Source organism: Podarcis vaucheri, assembly GCF_965113315.1.
Source record: "Podarcis vaucheri genome assembly, chromosome: 3".
NCBI lineage: Eukaryota > Metazoa > Chordata > Lepidosauria > Squamata > Lacertidae > Podarcis > Podarcis vaucheri.
In genome coordinates, this window is record NC_138761.1 from 122,170,865 (window position 1) to 122,191,110 (window position 20,246).

The following is a 20,246-nucleotide window of genomic DNA, read 5'->3' on the forward strand; positions in this document are numbered from 1 at the left end:
AATGGAATGATAGTTTCTAAACACTTATTATCCACATGACTAAATGGACTAGTGGGTGTTCACTTTTCCTTACAGTGCAACAGCATGCATGCTTTTTCCTACTAAGGAACAATAGCTATGGGGGGAAATAGTTAAGCACAAAACAGCTTTCACAACTTATATCGTAATACATATTGGCTTTCAGACTAACACTTCATCCTTCAAACTGTTTGCCCAGCTTGCCGTTAGCTCTCTGGGACTATTTAAATAATAATTCTAGCAAAATACTTTCGACTGGTTTCAATGATTTCTTTTGGCATTTACCCCACAGTTTTTAGCTACCAAGTTCTTCTGCCTGCTTCCAGTCAAGAACAGAGAAACAGACCACAGATGCAAAATGAGCATGACAGTTAAGGTAGGAGGCATAAAAATTAGCTAAGACTTACTGAATACATAAATATGGAAATCTGTTTGCAGCCACTGTACCATGTGCATTTAGAGGACCTGATTTCACACACATACTTTGAATGGGCGCAATCCAGCCAAATTTAGGTTTTTCTAAACCTTACTAATTTCAGGCATGTGGTTAATTCTCTCAATGAATCAAATAAGGGTCTGAATTTGGGTTGCATCATGCCAGATACTTTAAAATACCACAATGATTTACTTTCAAGGAGCCTGTGAACTAGATTTTTTTTTATTTCATTTATGAATCGCTTCCTATGAGGCATCCTGAAGTGCTTTACAATGTAATACAAACATATATTAAACAGTAACATACATAAAACAGGTAGAACAACTGTATGTACGCACACGCACGCACACAGAGTTTTTTTTAAAAACAGCACCACATACATCAAATCAAGTCAAGTCCAATCCAAACAGGTACCAACTGGTAGATAAGCAGATACCTAGATAAATAAGATAAAGTGATATATTTTTGAAAAGCTACCCGCTTGCATGGTAGCTTTTTAGTTTTGGATTTTGTTTCGCAGAGCAAATATTATGTGGCATTATACTGCCTTTTATATTATCATGCATTATTTTCTCCATCTGCCTTTCTTGCTTCCCCACCCCCAGTTCTTTCCCCTGTCTTTTTTTACTATATTGGGAAAGCAACCCATAGCTAAATGTTTAAACAACATCTGCAAGGGCATTATTAAATCATGCCTGAGCATGGGAAAAAAGCAGACCAACCCTTGAAACATGACGATCCCTGATTGATTTTAGATTGCTCAAGTCGGAGAGTATAATTTGGGAAGGTTTTAACATTTATAGCCAAGTACTTGTGTTTATTGTAACTTTGATTGCTCATAAAAGTATCCATGTTATCACACGGATTCACAACTCAGCATGTCCACTTAACTGTAACATAAGCAACAGCGGAGTGATCTAAGAAAGTCAGATGCATATTTAACCAACCTGCCTGGTACTCAAAAATTAACCTGAATTGTCGTTTAGCCCTCAGATCCTGGCTGTGCATAGCGACTGCAATCTCCTTTCAGTAACAGCAGGAAACCTCAGACCCAGGGGCCAAATGCAGGCCTCTATTTGGCCCTTGGAAATCTTTCCAGCCTACACTCTCCTCAAGCCACACCCTCGTTGAGTGCTTTTGCTTGGCTGGATGTGTCCTTGGTTCCTCTTGCTTGCTTGAAAGTGTCTCTGTGTGTACAGAAATCTGACTTTCACACAGCTGGAATGTAACCTACTTTACAAATTTAAGAGTCATGCGCACTGTTCTACCAACTTTTGCATATACCCCGCCCACCAGTGGAATGTGGCCCCTGGAAGGTTTCTCACAAGGGAATGTGTGTCACTGGTTGAAAAAGAGCTCCCTCCCTTGCATTAGGAAGAACAATTGCTGAAGTACCACAGCATCAGCCAGCTGAATTGAAGATCAGGCTTAAAATTTAGCAAAGTAAAATGAAAAGGTGCACAATGCCAGATTTCTCTGGATGCAGTTCACCTCTGGCATACTGAAGTCAAGCTACACCAGGGGTTGTCAACCTGGCCCCTACCGCACACTTGGATTTTAGGTGGGCTGTAGGGGGTTCTAGGGCACAAGCAGTGCTCCTTCCACCGAGCACTGGAGGGCAGTAAGGAAATTTTACCATCAAGAAAGATGCATTAGTGGGCGGTAGGTATAAAAAGGTTGACTATCCCTGAGCTACATGATAATTATAGCCAACTCAAGTGTTGTGACAAAATCCAGGCTGGAGGAATCCATGGCACCTGCTTTTTGCAGCGGCTAGAATTATCTGAGAAAATGGACAAGATGTGCAAGACAGCAGGCTGACCACTGGTGTGGCACATCTTCCACATTCAAAGTCCTCCACAGGCTATTGTTTTTTGCGACAAGGTTCCCCAGGGCAGGGTCCTTAGATCCTGGGAACAAGCCAAGGTTGCCAACTTGAATAAAATGGGGGGGGGGAGGGCAGGTGAGCTCCATCCCACATAATCAATCACATGATGCTGTGCATGCACACCATTTGAATGGCTATGCCCATCAACTTGGGGTGGGGGCGGTGTTCCCCTCAAATATTTTATTGGGGGTGACAAAGACCCCCCCGGTCCCTAGCAGCTGGCTCCTATGGACCAAGCCACTGTGCCAGGATGCAGAAAGCAGATTGTTAAGAATAAAAGCAGGTTATGAGCAAATCAGATATTAGTTGGGTTGTAAAAGGTTTGTGGGGAACTAAATTGTCACCAGCGTGGTCTTGATGGATTTAGTACCAAATATATGAAATATCCATTTGGATTATTGATAAAGAATCAAAGGCTATCCATGCTAGGCCTATGAGTGTCCCATTTCTACCATCTCCCCATAGTGCTCACTAATACACGTTTCAGAAGAAGCTCAAATTCCAGGGGCAAATGTTTGTGGCTCAAAACCACTATGGTTTCGTATTGTATGCTTTTATTGATTTCATGATATTATTTTCAGGTTTACTGCTTAGAGGTTTTATCTTTTTGTACATAGAAAGGCGATTTTCTAATCTCTAGCTATAATCTTAAATTATAGTATGCTGCTTATAATCTTAAAGTATGCTGCTTTTTAAAATGATCAGGATGGTCTTGGTTTAGGCAATCTTGAGTAAAACCAATGCAAATTCTCATGTCCACCGAATAAAACAACAAGGATGTTCTCAGAAAATTAAAGTACGTAAGCAATATTAAACTTAGAAACATCCAAAATATGATACAAGAAATCATGTAAACATTTTCAAGAAGCATTATGAAAAACTCTCTTTTTTGCAGAAGCACCATAAAATCTGGCATTCCTAGTTTATTTCCAGTATCATGCTACCAAGACATGAGTTTGGGTTTTTCATACACACTTCACATATTCCCACATGTTGTGTTGCTGCCAATAATTCATGACTGATCTACACCCAGGCTGCCCTTCAGCATTTCATTTAATCTCTGCAACGATGATTTACAATGACTCATCATTAATACAAAAATGTGTGTTAACAAGTTTTGAAAGATCTAAAAAAAGAAGACATTTCCTTAGAGTTGTGGCTGAACGACTTATGAACCAATTGAATAAAGAGAAAGCAAACCATAAATGATAGTTACAGATAGGTAGCCGTGTTGGTCTGCCATAGTCAAAATAAAAAAATTCCTTCCAGTAGCACCATAAAGACTAACTAAGTTAGTTCTTGGTATGAGCTTTCGTGTGCATGCACACTTCTTCAGATACCATAAACAATAGGTTAGCTCTCCCCTAGTAGCAAACAGGTTTAAGAAAAAATATAAATTTACAGAATAGCTATTTGTATGCCTATTATTTCCACAGTCCCTAACCTTACATATAAGACTTTTCACTGTGTCCAGTTATTTCAATCACACTTAGAAGTAGTCAAAGCAGCCCAGCATCATCTGGTGGATAGAGACCTCAGGAGCAATCCACAAACCTAGTGCACTGTGTGCTGTTGACCTGACATGTCCTTCCTCCCCCTGCACCAGTGCAGACAACTGCTGAGCCCTAGCAGCACCCAGGCATAGCCAAGATCCAGACAGCAAGTGCCTAAGTTGTCCCCAGCTGCTGCAGGGGAACCATCACAAAAGTTTCCAGATAGAAGAGAAGAACTGGCATGTTTAACAGAGCCTCTGGGCTTTGCTCTGTCCCAATCCTAGGGTTCAGTTGATACCTCAGTGAGGTAGAGTTGCATCAGCTCAATGTAGCCTGACCACAGTTCTCTCTACGCCTGTTTCACTCCTGTGCTATGAACCATATGTTCAGAGCAGGTGGGCATAGACTTGGCCACAGGAGCTGTATATTTCATGCTCCTAGACTAGCAGCAGGTAAAGTTCAAATCCCACTTGTGATGGATCTTGGGCATCCCAATGTCTCAAACTTAGTTCTCTATTAATAAAACAACAAGGTCATCTTCAGGGATTTGTTAGGCATTTCACGTCACATATAGCAGTGTTATACATAAATGACCAATAGTAGTTATACCTTCCTCAAGTGAAATTTTGATTCACTTGTTTCTTCATTCCTCATATCATGCCAGCTATTTCTGAAGCTATCATATGGAAGCCTACTATGTCTTTGATTTTCTTTTGTTTTTTGGAACTAACAGTGGAATCAAAACAGCAAAATGTCACCCCTGATACACTCAGGCTTTAAGCACATGCTTAGTTAATTCTCTTGTTTTGAACCACTGTGGTGGGACAATAAGCAGCACAACCTAATTGCAATTCCATGGGATATTTCTGTTTTCATCCTACGTGCGCTCTCTCTCTCGCTCTCTCTCTCTCTCTCTCTCTCACACACACACACACACATTATAAATACATACCCGAAACAATGCCAAAGTAAAATGCTTCAATGATAATAAAATTTACACAATGGTTTAAACAGTTGAAAGACCATCACATACATTATCTTGCAATCCTTACAACAACCTGCAAAGTATGTCAATATCATATCCTCATTTGCAGATGAGGCTAAAGCTCAGAGAGATTGGATTGCCTAAACCACCATACAAAAAAGTCAAACCTGGGACAACTTGCAAGTAAAGACACCTAAATGTATATGTGTATACAAATACAGACACACACAAATAATACACCTATATTTTTGTTTTACAGAAGTGATACTTAACATCTTAAGTCATGGGGCAGGAGCTAAAGGGGCTCAGGGACTGTTTGTAGACTGCAGAAGTCTGATTCTCCCGCTCCCATTTTAAGAGCCTGAGAGTCACTGAGAGGGAGGGACTGGCCTTGGGAAGGTTGATGTTGTTGCAGAAAGACAAGTGGATCCCCCAATAAGGAAACTGCAGTGTGTTGTCCAGAACCACAGTACAGAATCCACAGGCTCTCAGGAGCTAGCCAAAATAATTTCAGGGGCTAGATGTGTCACACTGATAGCATTTTGCTGCCAGCAGGCCCATCCCTGTTCAGAAACATCCTGTGTCATTAAAATGCACAAATTACATTTTAGGAAGCTATCCTAAACCACATCTGTTCCCCCCAGGATATTACATGTTAGTCATACCCACCATTCGTAATTGTTGATAAAATATTATCTATGTTTAAAATCTATTCTCACAGGCTAGAATCATTCACAGGCTCCACCTTGCAAGGTTCTCAGAATGTGACTTCTAATAAAAGCTGATATAAACAAACACATGGAGAATATATACTTTTAGGCCAGTCTAGGAGAATGTATGCAATGGTTAACAAGCAGAGTCAAAGAAGCAGTTGTAGGCAAGGATTGACATCTTATCCAAATGAGGCGAACAAAAAGGAACACAAACTTTGGCTAAAGATGTGCAGGCAGACAATAAGAGATGCAAAAGAAGGATTTGTTAAAAATATAAAAGCCAGCAACAAACAATTCCTTAAATATCAGTAAAAGAACACTGGCTAGAGAGGCAGTTGGTGCTTTGGATAACAAGATAATCAAAGGAGGAGCATAAACAAATTACAGAGAAGTTGAATGAATCACTGGCATCTGTTTTTACAGTGGAAGATATAGGACAGATCCTGCCTGCAGTAACTTTCACAGGAAAGGAGTCTGAGGAACTGAGGCAAATAGTGGTGAAGTGAGAACAAGTGTTAGGCCTTACTGACAAAATAAAAAATGACAAATCACTGGGTCTGGAATGGATAGCATGTGAAATTGCTGATTTTCTAACAAAAATATGTAAATTGCCCCTAAGCTAACCAACCTGGAAACTGGTCAATGTAACAACATTTTTTTAAAAAGGGATCACAGGAGATCCTGGAAATTTTAGGCTGGTTAGCTTAGCACAGGGGTCAGCAACCTAAGGCCCATGGGTCAGAAGCAGCCCGTGAAGGTAGTTTGACCGGCCCACAAGCCGCCCCCCAACTGAGCTGCCTGCTCACGCCCTGTGCTAAACCAGTGCAGCGCAGCACGGGGATTCGCTTCCGTGGCACCGAAGCTCACGTCTATGCAGATATTGAAAATGGCAGGCGCGCGCGATCCGGCCCAGGCAAGATAAACCTTGCTGACCCTTGGCTTAGCATGTGTTCCAGGAAAACCAGTGTCTCACTGAGCATATAGAACAGGGTCAGCAAACTTTTTCATCAGGGGGCCGGTCCAATGTCCCTCAGGCCTTGTGGGGGGCTGGACTATATTTTTTTTTGGGGGGGGGGAATGAACTAATTCCTATGCCCCACAAATAACCCAGAGATGCATTTTAAATAAAAGGACACATTCTACTCATGTAAAAACACACTGATTCCCGGACCTTCCACGGGCTAGATTTAGAAGGCAATTGGGCCAGATCCAGCCCCCAGGCCTTAGTTTGCCTACCCATGATATAGAAGAACAAGTCTTGCTGAAGCAGAACTAGGATGGCCTCTGCAAGGGTAAGTTCTTTAAATGTGTAAACAAGCATACAGAGGTGATCCAGTTGACATAATGTACTTGGGCTTTCAAAAAGCTTTTGACAAACTACCTTACCAAAGACTCCCAAAGATGCTCAGTAGTCATGAATTAAGAAAAGAGGCCCTTTTGTAGATCAGGAACTGGTTAAGCAACAGGAGAGGAGGAATAAATGGTCAGTTCTCCCAAGGGATGAATGTGGGAAGTGGAGTCCCCCAACAGTTGATATTGTGATCTATACTCTTTAACTTGTTCATAAATAATCTAGAACTAGGGGTGTGCAGTGAGATAGCCACATCTACTGATGATATAAATTTATTCAGGGTGGTTAAAACAAAAATAGATTGTGAGGAACTGCAAAAGGATCTCTCCAAATTGAGTGAACGGGAAAGGAAATGGCAAATGCAATTCAATGTAAGCAAGTTCAAAATGATGTACATTGAGTTTCTAAAATGGCGCTGTAGGTTAAATCACTGTGCCGCTTGGGCTTGCCGATCAAAAGGTCGGCGGTTTGAATCCCCACGACGGGGTGAGCTCCCGGTGCTCGGTCCTAGCTCCTGCCAACTTAGCAGTTTAAAAGCACACAGTGCAAGTAGATAAATAGGTACCGCTCTGGTGGGAAGGTAAACGGCGTTTCCATGCGCTGCTCTGGTTTCACCAGAAGCAGCTTAGTCATGCTGGCCACATGACCCAGAAAAACTGTCTGCGGAAGCGGACAAACACCAGCTCCCTCGGCCTGTAAAGCGAGGTGAGTGCAGTCGTTCGTGACTGGACTTAATTGTCAGGGGTCCCTTTACCTTTACCTAAATTTCACATATATGCTCAAGGGGTCAACTGACAGTGACCAATAAGGAATGAGACTTGGTACTGTAGTGAAGGTACTGTAGATCAATGAAGGTGTTGACCTAGTGTACAATAGCTGTCAAATCCCAGGTTAGAGATCATCAGGAAAGGGGTTGAAAACACAGCTGTGACTATCACAATGCCATTAAGCAAATCTTTGAATACTGTGTACAATTCTAGTCACCTCACCTCAAAAATTGTATCAAAGAACCTTGGAAAGTCTCGGAAAATGGCAATCAAAATGACTGAGGGGATGAATCAACTCTCCTAAGTGGGAAAGTTACTGCAGTTGGGGCTTTTCCTTTAAGAGAAAAGGCAATGAAGGAGAAATGAAAGAGGTATATAAAATTATGCAGGATGTGGAGAAAGTGGGAAGAAAAACACATAATACTAGAACTTGGGAACCCAATGAAGCCTTATATTGGAAGATTCAGGACAGATTAAAGAAAGTACTTTTTTACACAGCTCATAGTCTATGGAATTCCCCCCACAGGTGGTTGGCCACCATCTTGAATAGGTTTAGAAGAGGATTTGGCTAATTCATGGAAGATAAGACTACTTCTATGGAAGACAAGGCTACTAGCCACAATGGCCCTACTTTTCCTCCACTGACAAAGGCAGTAAGCCTCTGAACCAGTTGTTGAGAATTGCAAGTTGGAGAGAGTGCTGTCCGACTGAGGCTAGGGACAATGGGACTTGTAGTCCAACAACATCTGGAGAGGGCCACAAGCTGGCCACCCCTGCTTTAGACTTTCAGCAGCATAGTTTAAATATCCTTGTGTCATTCATACTGTAGCCACATGTTCCTACTATGGTCATGATTCAACCAAAGTTAACTAACCTCCACTGAGTTCAGTGAAATAGATTTTAGTATGCGATTAGTTCTTGATTTAAAATAAAGGGGAGGTAAATGTAGCTTCACCTCATCTGGATTGGGTCAAATTTTGGGGCCCACAGGCAAGCAAACCAAATACATTTCTCATAATATCAGAAGTATACACAACCCCCCCCCCAAGTTTCTCTTATTTGCAAAATTGCGTACAAGATTGAAGGACAAATGTACTAAGACACAGAGGCAATATACATTAGTAAATCTGCATCAAGTGTGCTTTCGTATTATGATGTCCCTATTAGTGATTAATACATATATATATATTCTAATTATTTGAGAATATTTAAACATGGTATTATAAAAATATATCAGGACGTGCAATTCAATATACAAAGCATTCTGTGTTTTTCATTATTCAACACATTTAAAAGGCTACAACAAATAGATCTCCCATGACTGCTGTAGGGTCACAGAAATTGATAACCCTTACAAGCTATATTATGGGAGTCTGCCTGTGTCTCACAGATAGTGCACTTTGTGAATTAATCCTCTGAAGGCAAATATATTGTAAGTAGCTTGTTATCTCCAAAGTACTAAATTGAAGAATACATGGGATTATATTGACAGAAATTACATTTTCTGTAATGGGGTTTAATATATCTGAAACGTCTCCCATCGGTCCCTAGTCACACTCTGACAGAGAAAGGTTGGTTAATGCAGGTGCAGTAAGGCATCAAAACCAAATTTATTCACTAAAATGGATTAGGCCATGTAATTAAAGCTTCAGCAATATTAATCTCTGACACTTACTGAATAATATAAAATACTTTTGTCTAGAAACTGGCCCTCTCCCATTTCTCCTCTCCCCTACCCCACCAGGCTTTGAGCTTGCTGTGGACATTTTCTGGATATTACTTCAAAGAGGGTAAGGTTTCCACATCGTAAACACTAATCAAAAAATATTAGGACAATTAATTAGATACACTTAATTTTACACTGCATTAGATTTCAGTATGCTCCAGATATAAGCCTTGTTCTGGTATACAGTGTGAAACCTGCATTTCTGTGCAAAACATATGGCAATACATTAAATCATTTTTTTTAAAATGGTGATCTTTTTGCTAACTTAGGACCCATGTAATCAGAAACAGCAAAAGCTTAATATTTTTAAGGAGCCTTTTTTTTTCTTTCTCCCAAAGCAAGATTTGGGGCAGATTTGTTCCAGGTTGCTCCCTTTTATGCTGTAAAGCAATTTTAGAACCAGCTTTCTCAGATCATGGGTGTGGTCCCATGCTCAGTTTGCTTAACTTACATTGACTTTAATGGGATTTAAACAGCTTGTATGCTGTGTCGCAAGAGCCGTGAACATACTTTAATACAAATCAAGCCAGAATGAACCAATGACTATAGAAGAACTATAATAATGGTTAATTTATTTGTAATTTCCTAGCAATAGAGAAATTGACTGCTTGAAAGGTGACCTAAAATAGATCCATTCTAGCCAGGCAGCAGGCGCCACACAAATAGTTATACATCGAAATCTAACTATTTCCCAAGTTATGAGAAAGCAAATATCTATAATCCTGAAGGAGTAGAAGAACCCTGAAGGAGTAAAATAACTAGTTCCCCTAGCTGAAAACATCACTGAGGCGATGCTGGTTTTGTACCCATAAACTAGCAAAGAAATGTAGGCTACTGCATCATCTCAATGCAAACCATTAGCTGCAGGCTGCCAGAGGCTGGAATACTGATTGTGTGCAAACATTAAAGCACAATTACTTACCAATTGTTCACTTGAAGTATTGTGAGCCCCGTGTCTTGTGCCAACTGCTTTTTCTGTTCTTCTGAAGGGTAAGGATGCTGTAAGATACCAAAGTATATGTACATAAATATTATATATACATACATTAAACGATAATTTTATCAGCTATCTTAGTCGAATCGTAAAAGTGCAGTATCTATAATTAAAGACAAAAATGCTGAGGTGTGTCACTCTCATAATTATTAATGGGCTACTACATCATATAATTAATGGCAGTAAAAGACAAGCCAATTATAATGATTAGTGAAGTGTAGAAAGAGCTGCTTAGGATACAAGCAAGTACTTTTGACACAGAGGGAGGGTAGTTGCAACAGTAGCACAAAGTTCCAACTCTTGTTTGACAGAATTACATACCTTATCATTTTCTGTATTTTGCACAATAGTATGTGCAACAGTCCATACTCTGATTTTATACTGATATGAGGCCTGCATCTTACTGGCAAACATTAACTTTGCTTATGAATTTTGTTCTAATGAACCAACCCAGCTACCAACTTTTGATCAAAATACTTGTGTTTTATGCACTTAAAGTGTTAAGCTCAATTGTAGTCAAGAACAAGGGCAATCATCAACTCAGAAATACAACTTCTGCTGTGAGAATTTCAGCTTTCAGTTTAGAAAATGCCCTCTCATCACATTATTTTACTTCTGCATAGCTTTATGCCATATTTATGCATGGGGCTTTTAATCCTTTGATCAAACTGGGACTCTTAAACAGGGGTTCATGGATCACCAGTGGTTCCGCATTGTGTCTGTGGGTTTGTAGTTCACAATGGGAGATGGCATATCCTTCATAATAAGTATACATATTTATTTTATATATTTTATTGCTGCTTTCATTTCTTATATGTAACTGAAATAGCAATGCATAAAATGATACACACACACACACACACACACACACATACATAGAAATGCAATTAAAACTATACAGCATCTAGCACAGTGCATTACAACAACAGGCAGAAAATTCTTTAAATGGTCTAGCAAGACCCTTATCAATTTTGAAGTGATGCATTGAGTTGGGATCCACTGTATTAAAATATTTCTGTACTTTCAGTATAAACACCACCACACCAGGAGGCTCTCAGAATCAAAACTGACTAATCTATTCTGGCCCACTTCATTAAAAACAGGAATTCAGCTCACTGTAATTTAGAATGCTATCCGCTGTCATCTTAATTCACATAATTCGCAAGACTTTCAAAATAAAATTAGATAATGATTGGGAGCTTTCTTCATGTATTTTCCCCAAAATAAATCAATATTGTCGGTCCCATAAACATTTCAAATATTACCGTATTTTTTGCACCATAACACTCACTTTTTTCCTCCTAGAAAGTAAGGGGAAATGTCTGTGCGTGTTATGGAGGGAATGCCTGCGGGTGGCAGGGGGGGGGATCTGCTGCAGTCGTGAGCAGAGGATCCATGGTTCCCCTTCCTTCCCTCCTCCGTAGTTACAAAGCATGGATCCACATGGATCCTCAGGATTTTTGCATTGGGCTACTCCAAACTCACTGTCAGATCACATGTCTGTGGCCACAGCATGAACCACAAAAATCATATATCCACTATTTCGTTTAGAATATTTTTATGGTCCGGTGCGTGTTATAGAGCGAAAAATACGGTATTTGTTCCATTACTGCTCCGTATTATTTGTTCCATATTACTATCCCAAGTAATTTTTTGGTGTTGCCATGGCTGTGATAATCAGTGCAGTGTGTGTTCATGTACTTCTGCTTCATATCACACATAATGCATTTCTCCACATCATCCTGGGGTCACATACCTGGGAACAGTTTGCATGAAGTGAGGTTGGGAAAGTGAAAATGACAATGTGAAGCAAGTGGCAACGATACCCCTGTGCAGCCACATGGCAGGCATCAGCAGTGAACTGAGTAAAAAAGCATTTGCTGGGGCCTAAGGACTGCTCTACGAGCCACTATAGAGCCCCACTAACACCTTCCCTGTTATTGCACACATGTGAAGTGATCTCCCATATCCATTAGCCAGCCTTTGGTTCAACACATGCAGGTATAGTTTCCATAAATATATATTAAATCAGATTCATTGCCCTGGAAGCCCCTTTCCGTAACCTGCATTGGTTACACACTGGGAAGAGAAAGCGTATTATTCTTTCTCAAGGGCTTCTTCTTTTCCACACATCCATGAACAAAATGGAGAGCCCCCAGATAGCCTCTTGCCCAAGGGCCCGCAAAATCCTGAACAACTTCTGCTTTGGAATTTACTTCCAAGACAAATCCAAAGCCTAGTAAAGATAATGTTGCAATGTGAGAGAATCGATGTGGAGTCAACTAATAAGAATAAACCAGACTGGGGAGGTGCTCTTAAGCTAGACTTTAGCGTTGGACAAAATTAGAAAGTTATTCGCAAATGATTTTTTATAAAACCCTCAATTTCAAGCACCATTGTAACTTAACTAACACTTTCAACATCAAGTAAACATGCTGAGAAATGTTTGCTTTTATATTTTACAGAAAGAATGAAAGAATGTGGACATTTTGGCACTTTTCACTGTGTTTATGCCTGTTCTGACTCTACAATTACAAACAAGTGGTCAGTTACAAACAAGTGGTCTTGTGCTATATCCACCTTACTTTTTGGCAGATCAATTTATAAAATGAACCTATGCAACATTTTAATTCTGGCCATCCAAATAGTGAGGGGCCTTTGTCCTAATTGTACCTATGATTGCAAAGGCCTACATATTAGGTGCACAAACAAGGTAGATCTGGTGGTATTTACTATGCACTATGAGGGTTGAGATCCTCAATCTACCCTGTCTGTCAGTTACAATGGCTTTCTAACAACTTATCTGGGGATGTGCCAACATAGTTGACTGAGAAATGCCTAAGACTGTATTCTTGTGAGTTAGTTCTCAGACTCTCTTCTATCAGGATCCGTTGTCTCTACCTACTTCTGTTCTGTAAAACACTTAGCATAATATGGCAGGTAATGGACTCTGCTTCTAGCACAGCAGGAATAATCCCTCCAGCTACATCAATGCAATGCTTCGATATGAGTTGCTAGGTTGTAGCCTTGCCAGATTGTGATGTTACACACTGTACTATCATTCTAGTCAGGGAAGGGCCATAGGTCAGTGGCAGAACATTTGCCGTGCATGCAAAAGGTCCCAGATTCAATAATCAGTATTCCCTAGCTAAGACTGGGAGGGATTCCTGCCTAAAGCCTAGAAACCCACTGCCAGCCAGTGTAGGCAGTACTGAGCTGACTGGGTATATTGCGGGTTCCTGTGTTCCTAGACATTGTGCCTTTTCTGATAATTTATGTAGGGATACAGTAGCTCTCAGAATTGTTTTTCACAACAAATTACCCTAAGTAACCTCTAATGTTGTTTTCAAATGCTTGCTGTTCAGTTTGTTTACCATTTTGTTTACTTAGGTTTAACTCTTTATTACCTCGATGTAACAACAAACACTATTTCTCTTTCTTATTTTGCTTTATACCTTGCATGTGATCTGACTTTACGTAACCAAGCAAGCTGTGCCTAATTCTATGCAGGAGCAAGAATTTTTAGCACAGCCTCGAGCTATGGGGATTGAGAAGTCTGTCGCCAATAAGCAATTTTCAATTGTTCTGGACTTTTAAAAAAATAGACAAGAACAGATAAAATTAGCCATTAGAATAATACAGCTACTGTAAAAATCAAAATAAAAAAACACCAATTACCAGAAGCATCTGAAAAAATATGTTAAACTATGGTATATTTATGGTCATCTGATTCTTCACCCCCACCCCACCCCCTCTGGTTATTGGCTTAGTGTAGCAAAAAAATGTTCAGTTTCATGAAAAACCTATAATTGCTATAATCACATGAAAGCCATGACTTCATGTAGATAATCTCTCCCAGAAAAAGTTCACTATGAGGTTGAGTTGAAAAGAATTACAGTATGTTTCAAATACCTGAAAAATTATGAATCTCCATTATAAGCTTTTTGCAGATAGCATGAATGATTCCTTCTAAACTAAGAATAAGAAACAAACAAACAAACAACAAGCACCATGGCAAAGAATCAACTTGCCACAGGCTAGGCTGCTGTAAAAACATTGAAAACCTTCTTATATTTCCACCCATGAGGCTAGTAAGGCACATGCTACAGGCAATAGCAGACAGAGCATTGCAACAGAGGAAAGAGTAAGAACCTGATAACTGTCATTTTAATAAAATAATAAAATAGGAAATTCATTTTCCACAATTGCTGACAATTCTCTTTTAATCTTTTTAGCAATAACGACTATCTTTCCACAGCAGCATCTCATACATTTTTTTAAAGAACAAAAAAAAAACCCTTGAAAACCAGTCAATAATTAACATAAGCACTGATTTCGGCTAAGAAGTATACTTATCACCAAGATCACTTGGGGATATGAAAAGAGATTGGGCCACTGCTCGATAAACAGTGACTTGAGATCTTTACTTTTGTTGTGTACATTAGCCTCATACCATTATCTCTTAAAAGCTTAATTATTTGCACACAATTGATCAAGATGGGAATTTGAGAAAGGATATGTTCAAGCCTCTGGGAAAGCTGTAACACATTAGGAGAGCAAACAAAATTACCTTTAGATCTTACAATAAGAATTAACGATTAGGACCACATATAGGGCAGAGCAGTAGCCTGAGCTATTCTTTCTGGAGTGTTTTCCATTTGATCTGCATTAACACCTCCAAATGAGTGAAAGCCATAAAACAGTGATTATGTATGGTGAGGCTTATGCTCCCTTCCTAGAATCAATCCAGCACACATTTATATTGGAGGAATGCAGCTTACCTTTCATAGCTAGGGTCAAAGGGGGAAGGGAAGAGGCTCAGATTGCAGGTAGGCATATGAGCAAATTCAGACCAACCAGCCTTGCGATAGGATTTTGACACAAGATCTATTGTTTTACAAAGCTCTTGCATGTTTATAAGGGCTGTAGTTAGCAGCAATATGCTGTTGCTACTATACCAAACAATAAATTCAACAAACATGTTCTTCAACCTTATACAGATAAATCCAATGTGTGGATTGCTTGATACCATTAACGTGTTTTAGAATGCATCATATTTAATTGCTACATTCAAGAAGACTAAAAGAATACTAAAGATGTTCTCAGGGTTGTACTACACATGATGTACAAACAACTGTTAACTGTATTCAAATGGCCCTTTTTGAAGAGTAAAAGCTGATTTTGCTGATTGTAGGCATTATTATCCCCTTTATTGCAGAAGGGGAAATAAAACTGATAACTACTAGCCTCCAATACACTTAGTGAGGTCATGGCAGAGGCAAGATTCGAAAAGAGGATTTTCCAGAAAAGAAAGCCATCACAGCTCACCTCAATATTCTACTTGAATATTCTACTGACTGCTATTAAATTTTCCAATTATCTTAACCATGGCTAACATATCGAAAGCATCTTCTCTTTCCTGGATGAATTCACTGTCCCTTCCCTTTACAGGTAGGTAGCCGTGTTGGTCTGCCGTAGTCAAAACAAAATAAAAAAATTCCTTCCAGTAGCACCTTAGAGACCAACTAAGTTTGTTATTGGTATGAGCTTTCGTGTTCATGCACACTTCTTCAGATACATTGAAACGGAAGTCACCAGACCCTTATATATAGTGAGAGGGTGGGGAGGGGTATTACTCAGAAGGGTGGTGGGAATGGGTGATTGGCTGATAGGTGTTGACGACTGTTAACGGCTGCAACTGGTCTTACAGGAAAAAGATGAGATGGCTAAAAATAGCTTTATCATGTATAATGAGATAAGAATCCAATGTCTCTATTCAGACCAGGTCTCTCCATGGTTTAAAATCTGGTAGTAAGTTGCAATTCAGCAACTTCTCTTTCCAGTCTATTACTGAAATTCTTTTGTAATATGACAGATACTTTGAGATCTTGTATAGAATGTCCTGGGAGATGGAAGTGTTCTCCTACTGGTTTCTCTGTCTTGTGATTCCTGATGTCAGATTCCTGGTGTCCCTTTCCTGTTCAACATTAACCATGGTGCAGTGTTGTGTCTGTACTATGCTGATCTGCCTTCAGAGACTAATGGCATTCGAGGGATTCTTGGGAGATTGTCCCATTGATGTCACCATGATGTCAGGTGCCCAAACTTCAAAGGAAAGACTGGGGGGGGGGCTCTTGAGTGGAACCAATCCTTGTGGGTCTTGCATTTAGTGAAATTTTTAAAAGGAGTTTAATACAAATTGCCACCTGCCAAGGAACTAGCAGGAGCACACTATAATACTCCTAATTGTTGCTTTGCAGCCATGTATTTACTTGCCCCACAACTGATATCAAATCTTCGGGTGACAAGGGAGTCAAAGGCTACAGGACTACAGAAAGAAGCTAAATGAATTCTTCACATCCGTCTTCACAGTGAAGGATGTAGGAAAGATCCCTCTGCCTGAGCTAACTTTCTTAGGAAGGAAGTATGAGGAACTGAAGCAAATAGTGATGACAGAAGATGAGGTTCAAGGCATTACTGACAAATTTAAAACTGGAAAAAAATTACTGGATCCCTCAAAGAGTTCTTAAATAACTGGAATGTAAAATTGCTGAAATTTCAACAAAAATATGTAACTTGTCCCTAAGGTCACCCTCCATACCTGAGGATTGCAAAATGGTTAATTTAACACATTTTTTAAGAAAAGGGATCCAGGGAGAATAGAGATAATTACAGCCTGATTATATTAATGTATGTTGGAAAGCAATATTAAAGATACCAACTGCAATTTGAATCTTAGGGACAAATTCAGATACCCTTTTCCCCAAGTGCCCCCAACAAGTGAGGCGCAATAGATGGCTATGGAAGAGAAAGCCTTTTTAGTGGTGGCACCCCAGAGTTTTCATTATAGTAGTAAGCCATCCCGATATCTCTGTTATATAGTGTCCTATAAATACTGTACATAAATATTCATTCAGCCTTTAAACAAACATAACATAACATAACATAACATAACCATAACAACAACATAACAATGGTCATTTTAACCAGAATTTGAAAAACTGAGATAATCCCTCCCTCCTCCCATGCAAATTTCCCCCTCCCTTCCCTTTTCCATGTTAGCTATACAGGCAACAACCAATTTACACATGGCAAAAACAGTCCTAAAAGAGCCCAGAAAGGGCAAAAAAAGGTCCAAAAGCAGCACCTGGCAATCCCACAAGCCTTACACTGACCATTGAGGCCTATGGAGAGTTGGAGTTTGAGCGTGGGGGTTTGGAGGGAGCGAGCGATTGTTGTGGAGTTCAGTGGAGTTTGGTGTCTGGTAATACTGTTGGGTTTTTTTAAGGGGTTTCCAAGGGCGTCCTGAGGTGTAGAGGGTGTTTGCAAGCTTTTCCAATGGTGTCTGAAACATACACCATTTCATTTAAATGTGAGGTGCTTCTGAATGTAACCCCTGTGCAAATGGGGAGTTGCCTGTACTATGCTGTACTATGGAAAAGGGGATGGAAAATTTCCATGGGGGAGGGAGGAATAAGAGAGCGAAGCATTAGCTCTCTGAATGCTCCTGATCTTTTAATCATGAATAAGAAAAAAATATATATTTTGCATTTGGCCTCAGTTGCAGCTGTATGACTATATTTCAAGCCACTCAGTGATTGCCCAAATAAAAACTACATTAATGTAATTTCCCAACAATATGCAGATAAGGCGGGTGTTCCGGTTCTCCAAGGTAGCCTATGAGAGGCTTAAGGAACAGGGATAGCAAAACCTTCTCTCCCTTCCCGCTCAGTGCCACTGAAGTAGCAGGGGGCAACTACTATTTGCGCTCACTGCTTCCATTTCTGTTCTGCAACATAAAGTCCCTATGCCACCCGCCACAGCATTCTGAATTACAGCAGTAATTTTAACACTAATAAAGAAATCAAAGTGACAGAAGAGTGTAATTTTCTACTATGCATTATTTTTGCAGTTTAATACTATTACTTAAGGAATTGCTAGCCATGGTTTTCCCAGTAGTGATGTATGGAAGTGAGAGCTGGACCATAAAGAAGGCTGATCGTCGAAGAATTGATGCTTTTGAATTATGGTGCTGGAGGAGACTCTTGAGAGTCCCATGGACTGCAAGAAGATCAAACCTCTCCATTCTGAAGGAAATCAGCCCTGAGTGCTCACTGGAAGGACAGATCGTGAAGCTGAGGCTCCAATACTTTGGCCACCTCATGAGAAGAGAGGACTCCCTGGAAAAGACCCTGATGTTGGGAAAGATGGAGGGCACAAGGAGAAGGGGACGACAGAGAATGAGATGGTTGGATGGTGTTCTTGAAGCTACTAGCATGAGTTTGATCAAACTGCGGGAGGCAGTGGAGGACAGAAGTGCCTGGCGTGCTCTGGTCCATGGGGTCACGAAGAGTCGGACACGACTAAACGACTAAACAACAACAACAACATCTTGACATGAAGGCATTTTTAAACAGTGTGGTTATTTGGTCTAATCCGCCTCCCGCCCCAACACTTTACTATAATCAGTAAGCAAAGTAGCAAACAGTAAAAATGCAGCAGGGCTATATTCAGACTTATATCTTTATCCCACTGTTTCTCCAAATGCACTCCTTTCACAAAATTCTCCAGCAAATGTGTATTTTAGGATAGTGATATATTATCTTTTCCATCTTGATAACCAAGTGGCAATAACATTCCCAGACCTAATACCTTGCCCAGCGCAATGCCTCATCGTTATGGCTATAGAATATGTGCAAGCCAGTCCATGGGAAAACTGTTGCTATGATAAAATCAGACTAAGTTATCTCCTTTCAGACTCTAGGTTAATAATTCCTTTTTGGCACAGAGCGGCTTCTTTGCCCAAGCTGAAAAAACAAAAAGGAGCTGCAAGTTGTAGTTTAAAAGAATGAAAGCAAGCATTGGAACAAGCGACCTAACATGAGCAGGACTGGAAAATGTATAAAAAAGGAAAGCCCTTCATCGAAGCAGTGTACTGGATATGGTGGGGAGGAGCGATTAGTAGTAGCATTTTTTCTAAGAGTTCTGCCTTGCCCACAATAAACTTAACACATTCCTAGAATATGGTTTGGAGATTTTTGTTACATGTCTTGTTACCTCCTGTCACAGCCTGCATCCCCAATTAGGATTTTGAAGTATACATAATTATAAAAAGTTAAAATGGTTCTCCTTCCTCCCTAATTCTCTTGTTTGAATGCTGCTGTTTCAGCAACATTGCAAATATTAACATTAACTGACTAGTGTTCTGTGTTCAATTAAAACTAGGTGTTCAATTAAAACATTCACAAATTTGAAGCATGCTATTTTGGAAATCAATGTAAATTTTCATCCTGCTTAATCAAAACTTCTTTTGCTCTACAAAGCAAAAATAAGGCAACAATTTTCTTCATGGGCTTTGCATTTGGAGTGTGTAAATAGTCAAAATTATGTTGATACAAAATACATTTATGGCGTTTTTAGAAACATCACAATGCTTTCTTACTCCTCTTTTCAGCTTTATGAATTACTTTTACTGTTTGAGTGAAACCTTTTCTGTCTCCTGACTGCATATTATCAAAGAGACACTTTGTGCCTCTCATTTGCATTACAAAAGCAGGGCATGGTGTAGTCTAAGAACATAGCTTGAATTTATAGTAGTCGAGTCCTTGCATCCCCACACATGCTGGAATCAAAAAGAACAACTAGAGCAACTGCAGCGGCAAAGTAGCCAAAAATGTTTGGAACACTATAAGTGAAGTCACAAGATTTCAGCCTGCTTTCTTAATTTTCAATTAGCATCATTTGATGAGAAAAACCTATAAAGAAAAAGGCAGTTGAAACCACAGCTTGCTGTTCTCCCCCCTGACCCTGACCCCCACCCACACAAGCCAGTATACTGAAAGGCCTGCAAGATGCACTTTATATTATGCTGTGAT

The 20,246-nt window shown here is 39.9% G+C and overlaps 1 protein-coding gene across 4 annotated transcripts in view; it reads right to left on the bottom strand.

Annotated features, from left to right (window-relative positions):
* Positions 1-20,246, bottom strand: part of MEIS1 (Meis homeobox 1) — a 153,346-nt gene that overhangs the window by 23,333 nt on the left and 109,767 nt on the right. For all 4 annotated transcript variants that reach the window (XM_082216434.1, XM_082216432.1, XM_082216435.1 and 1 more), the window contains one exon: positions 10,300-10,376. In XM_082216434.1, coding sequence (XP_082072560.1) covers positions 10,300-10,376 — 77 coding nt within the window. The remainder of the gene's footprint in view (positions 1-10,299; positions 10,377-20,246) is intronic.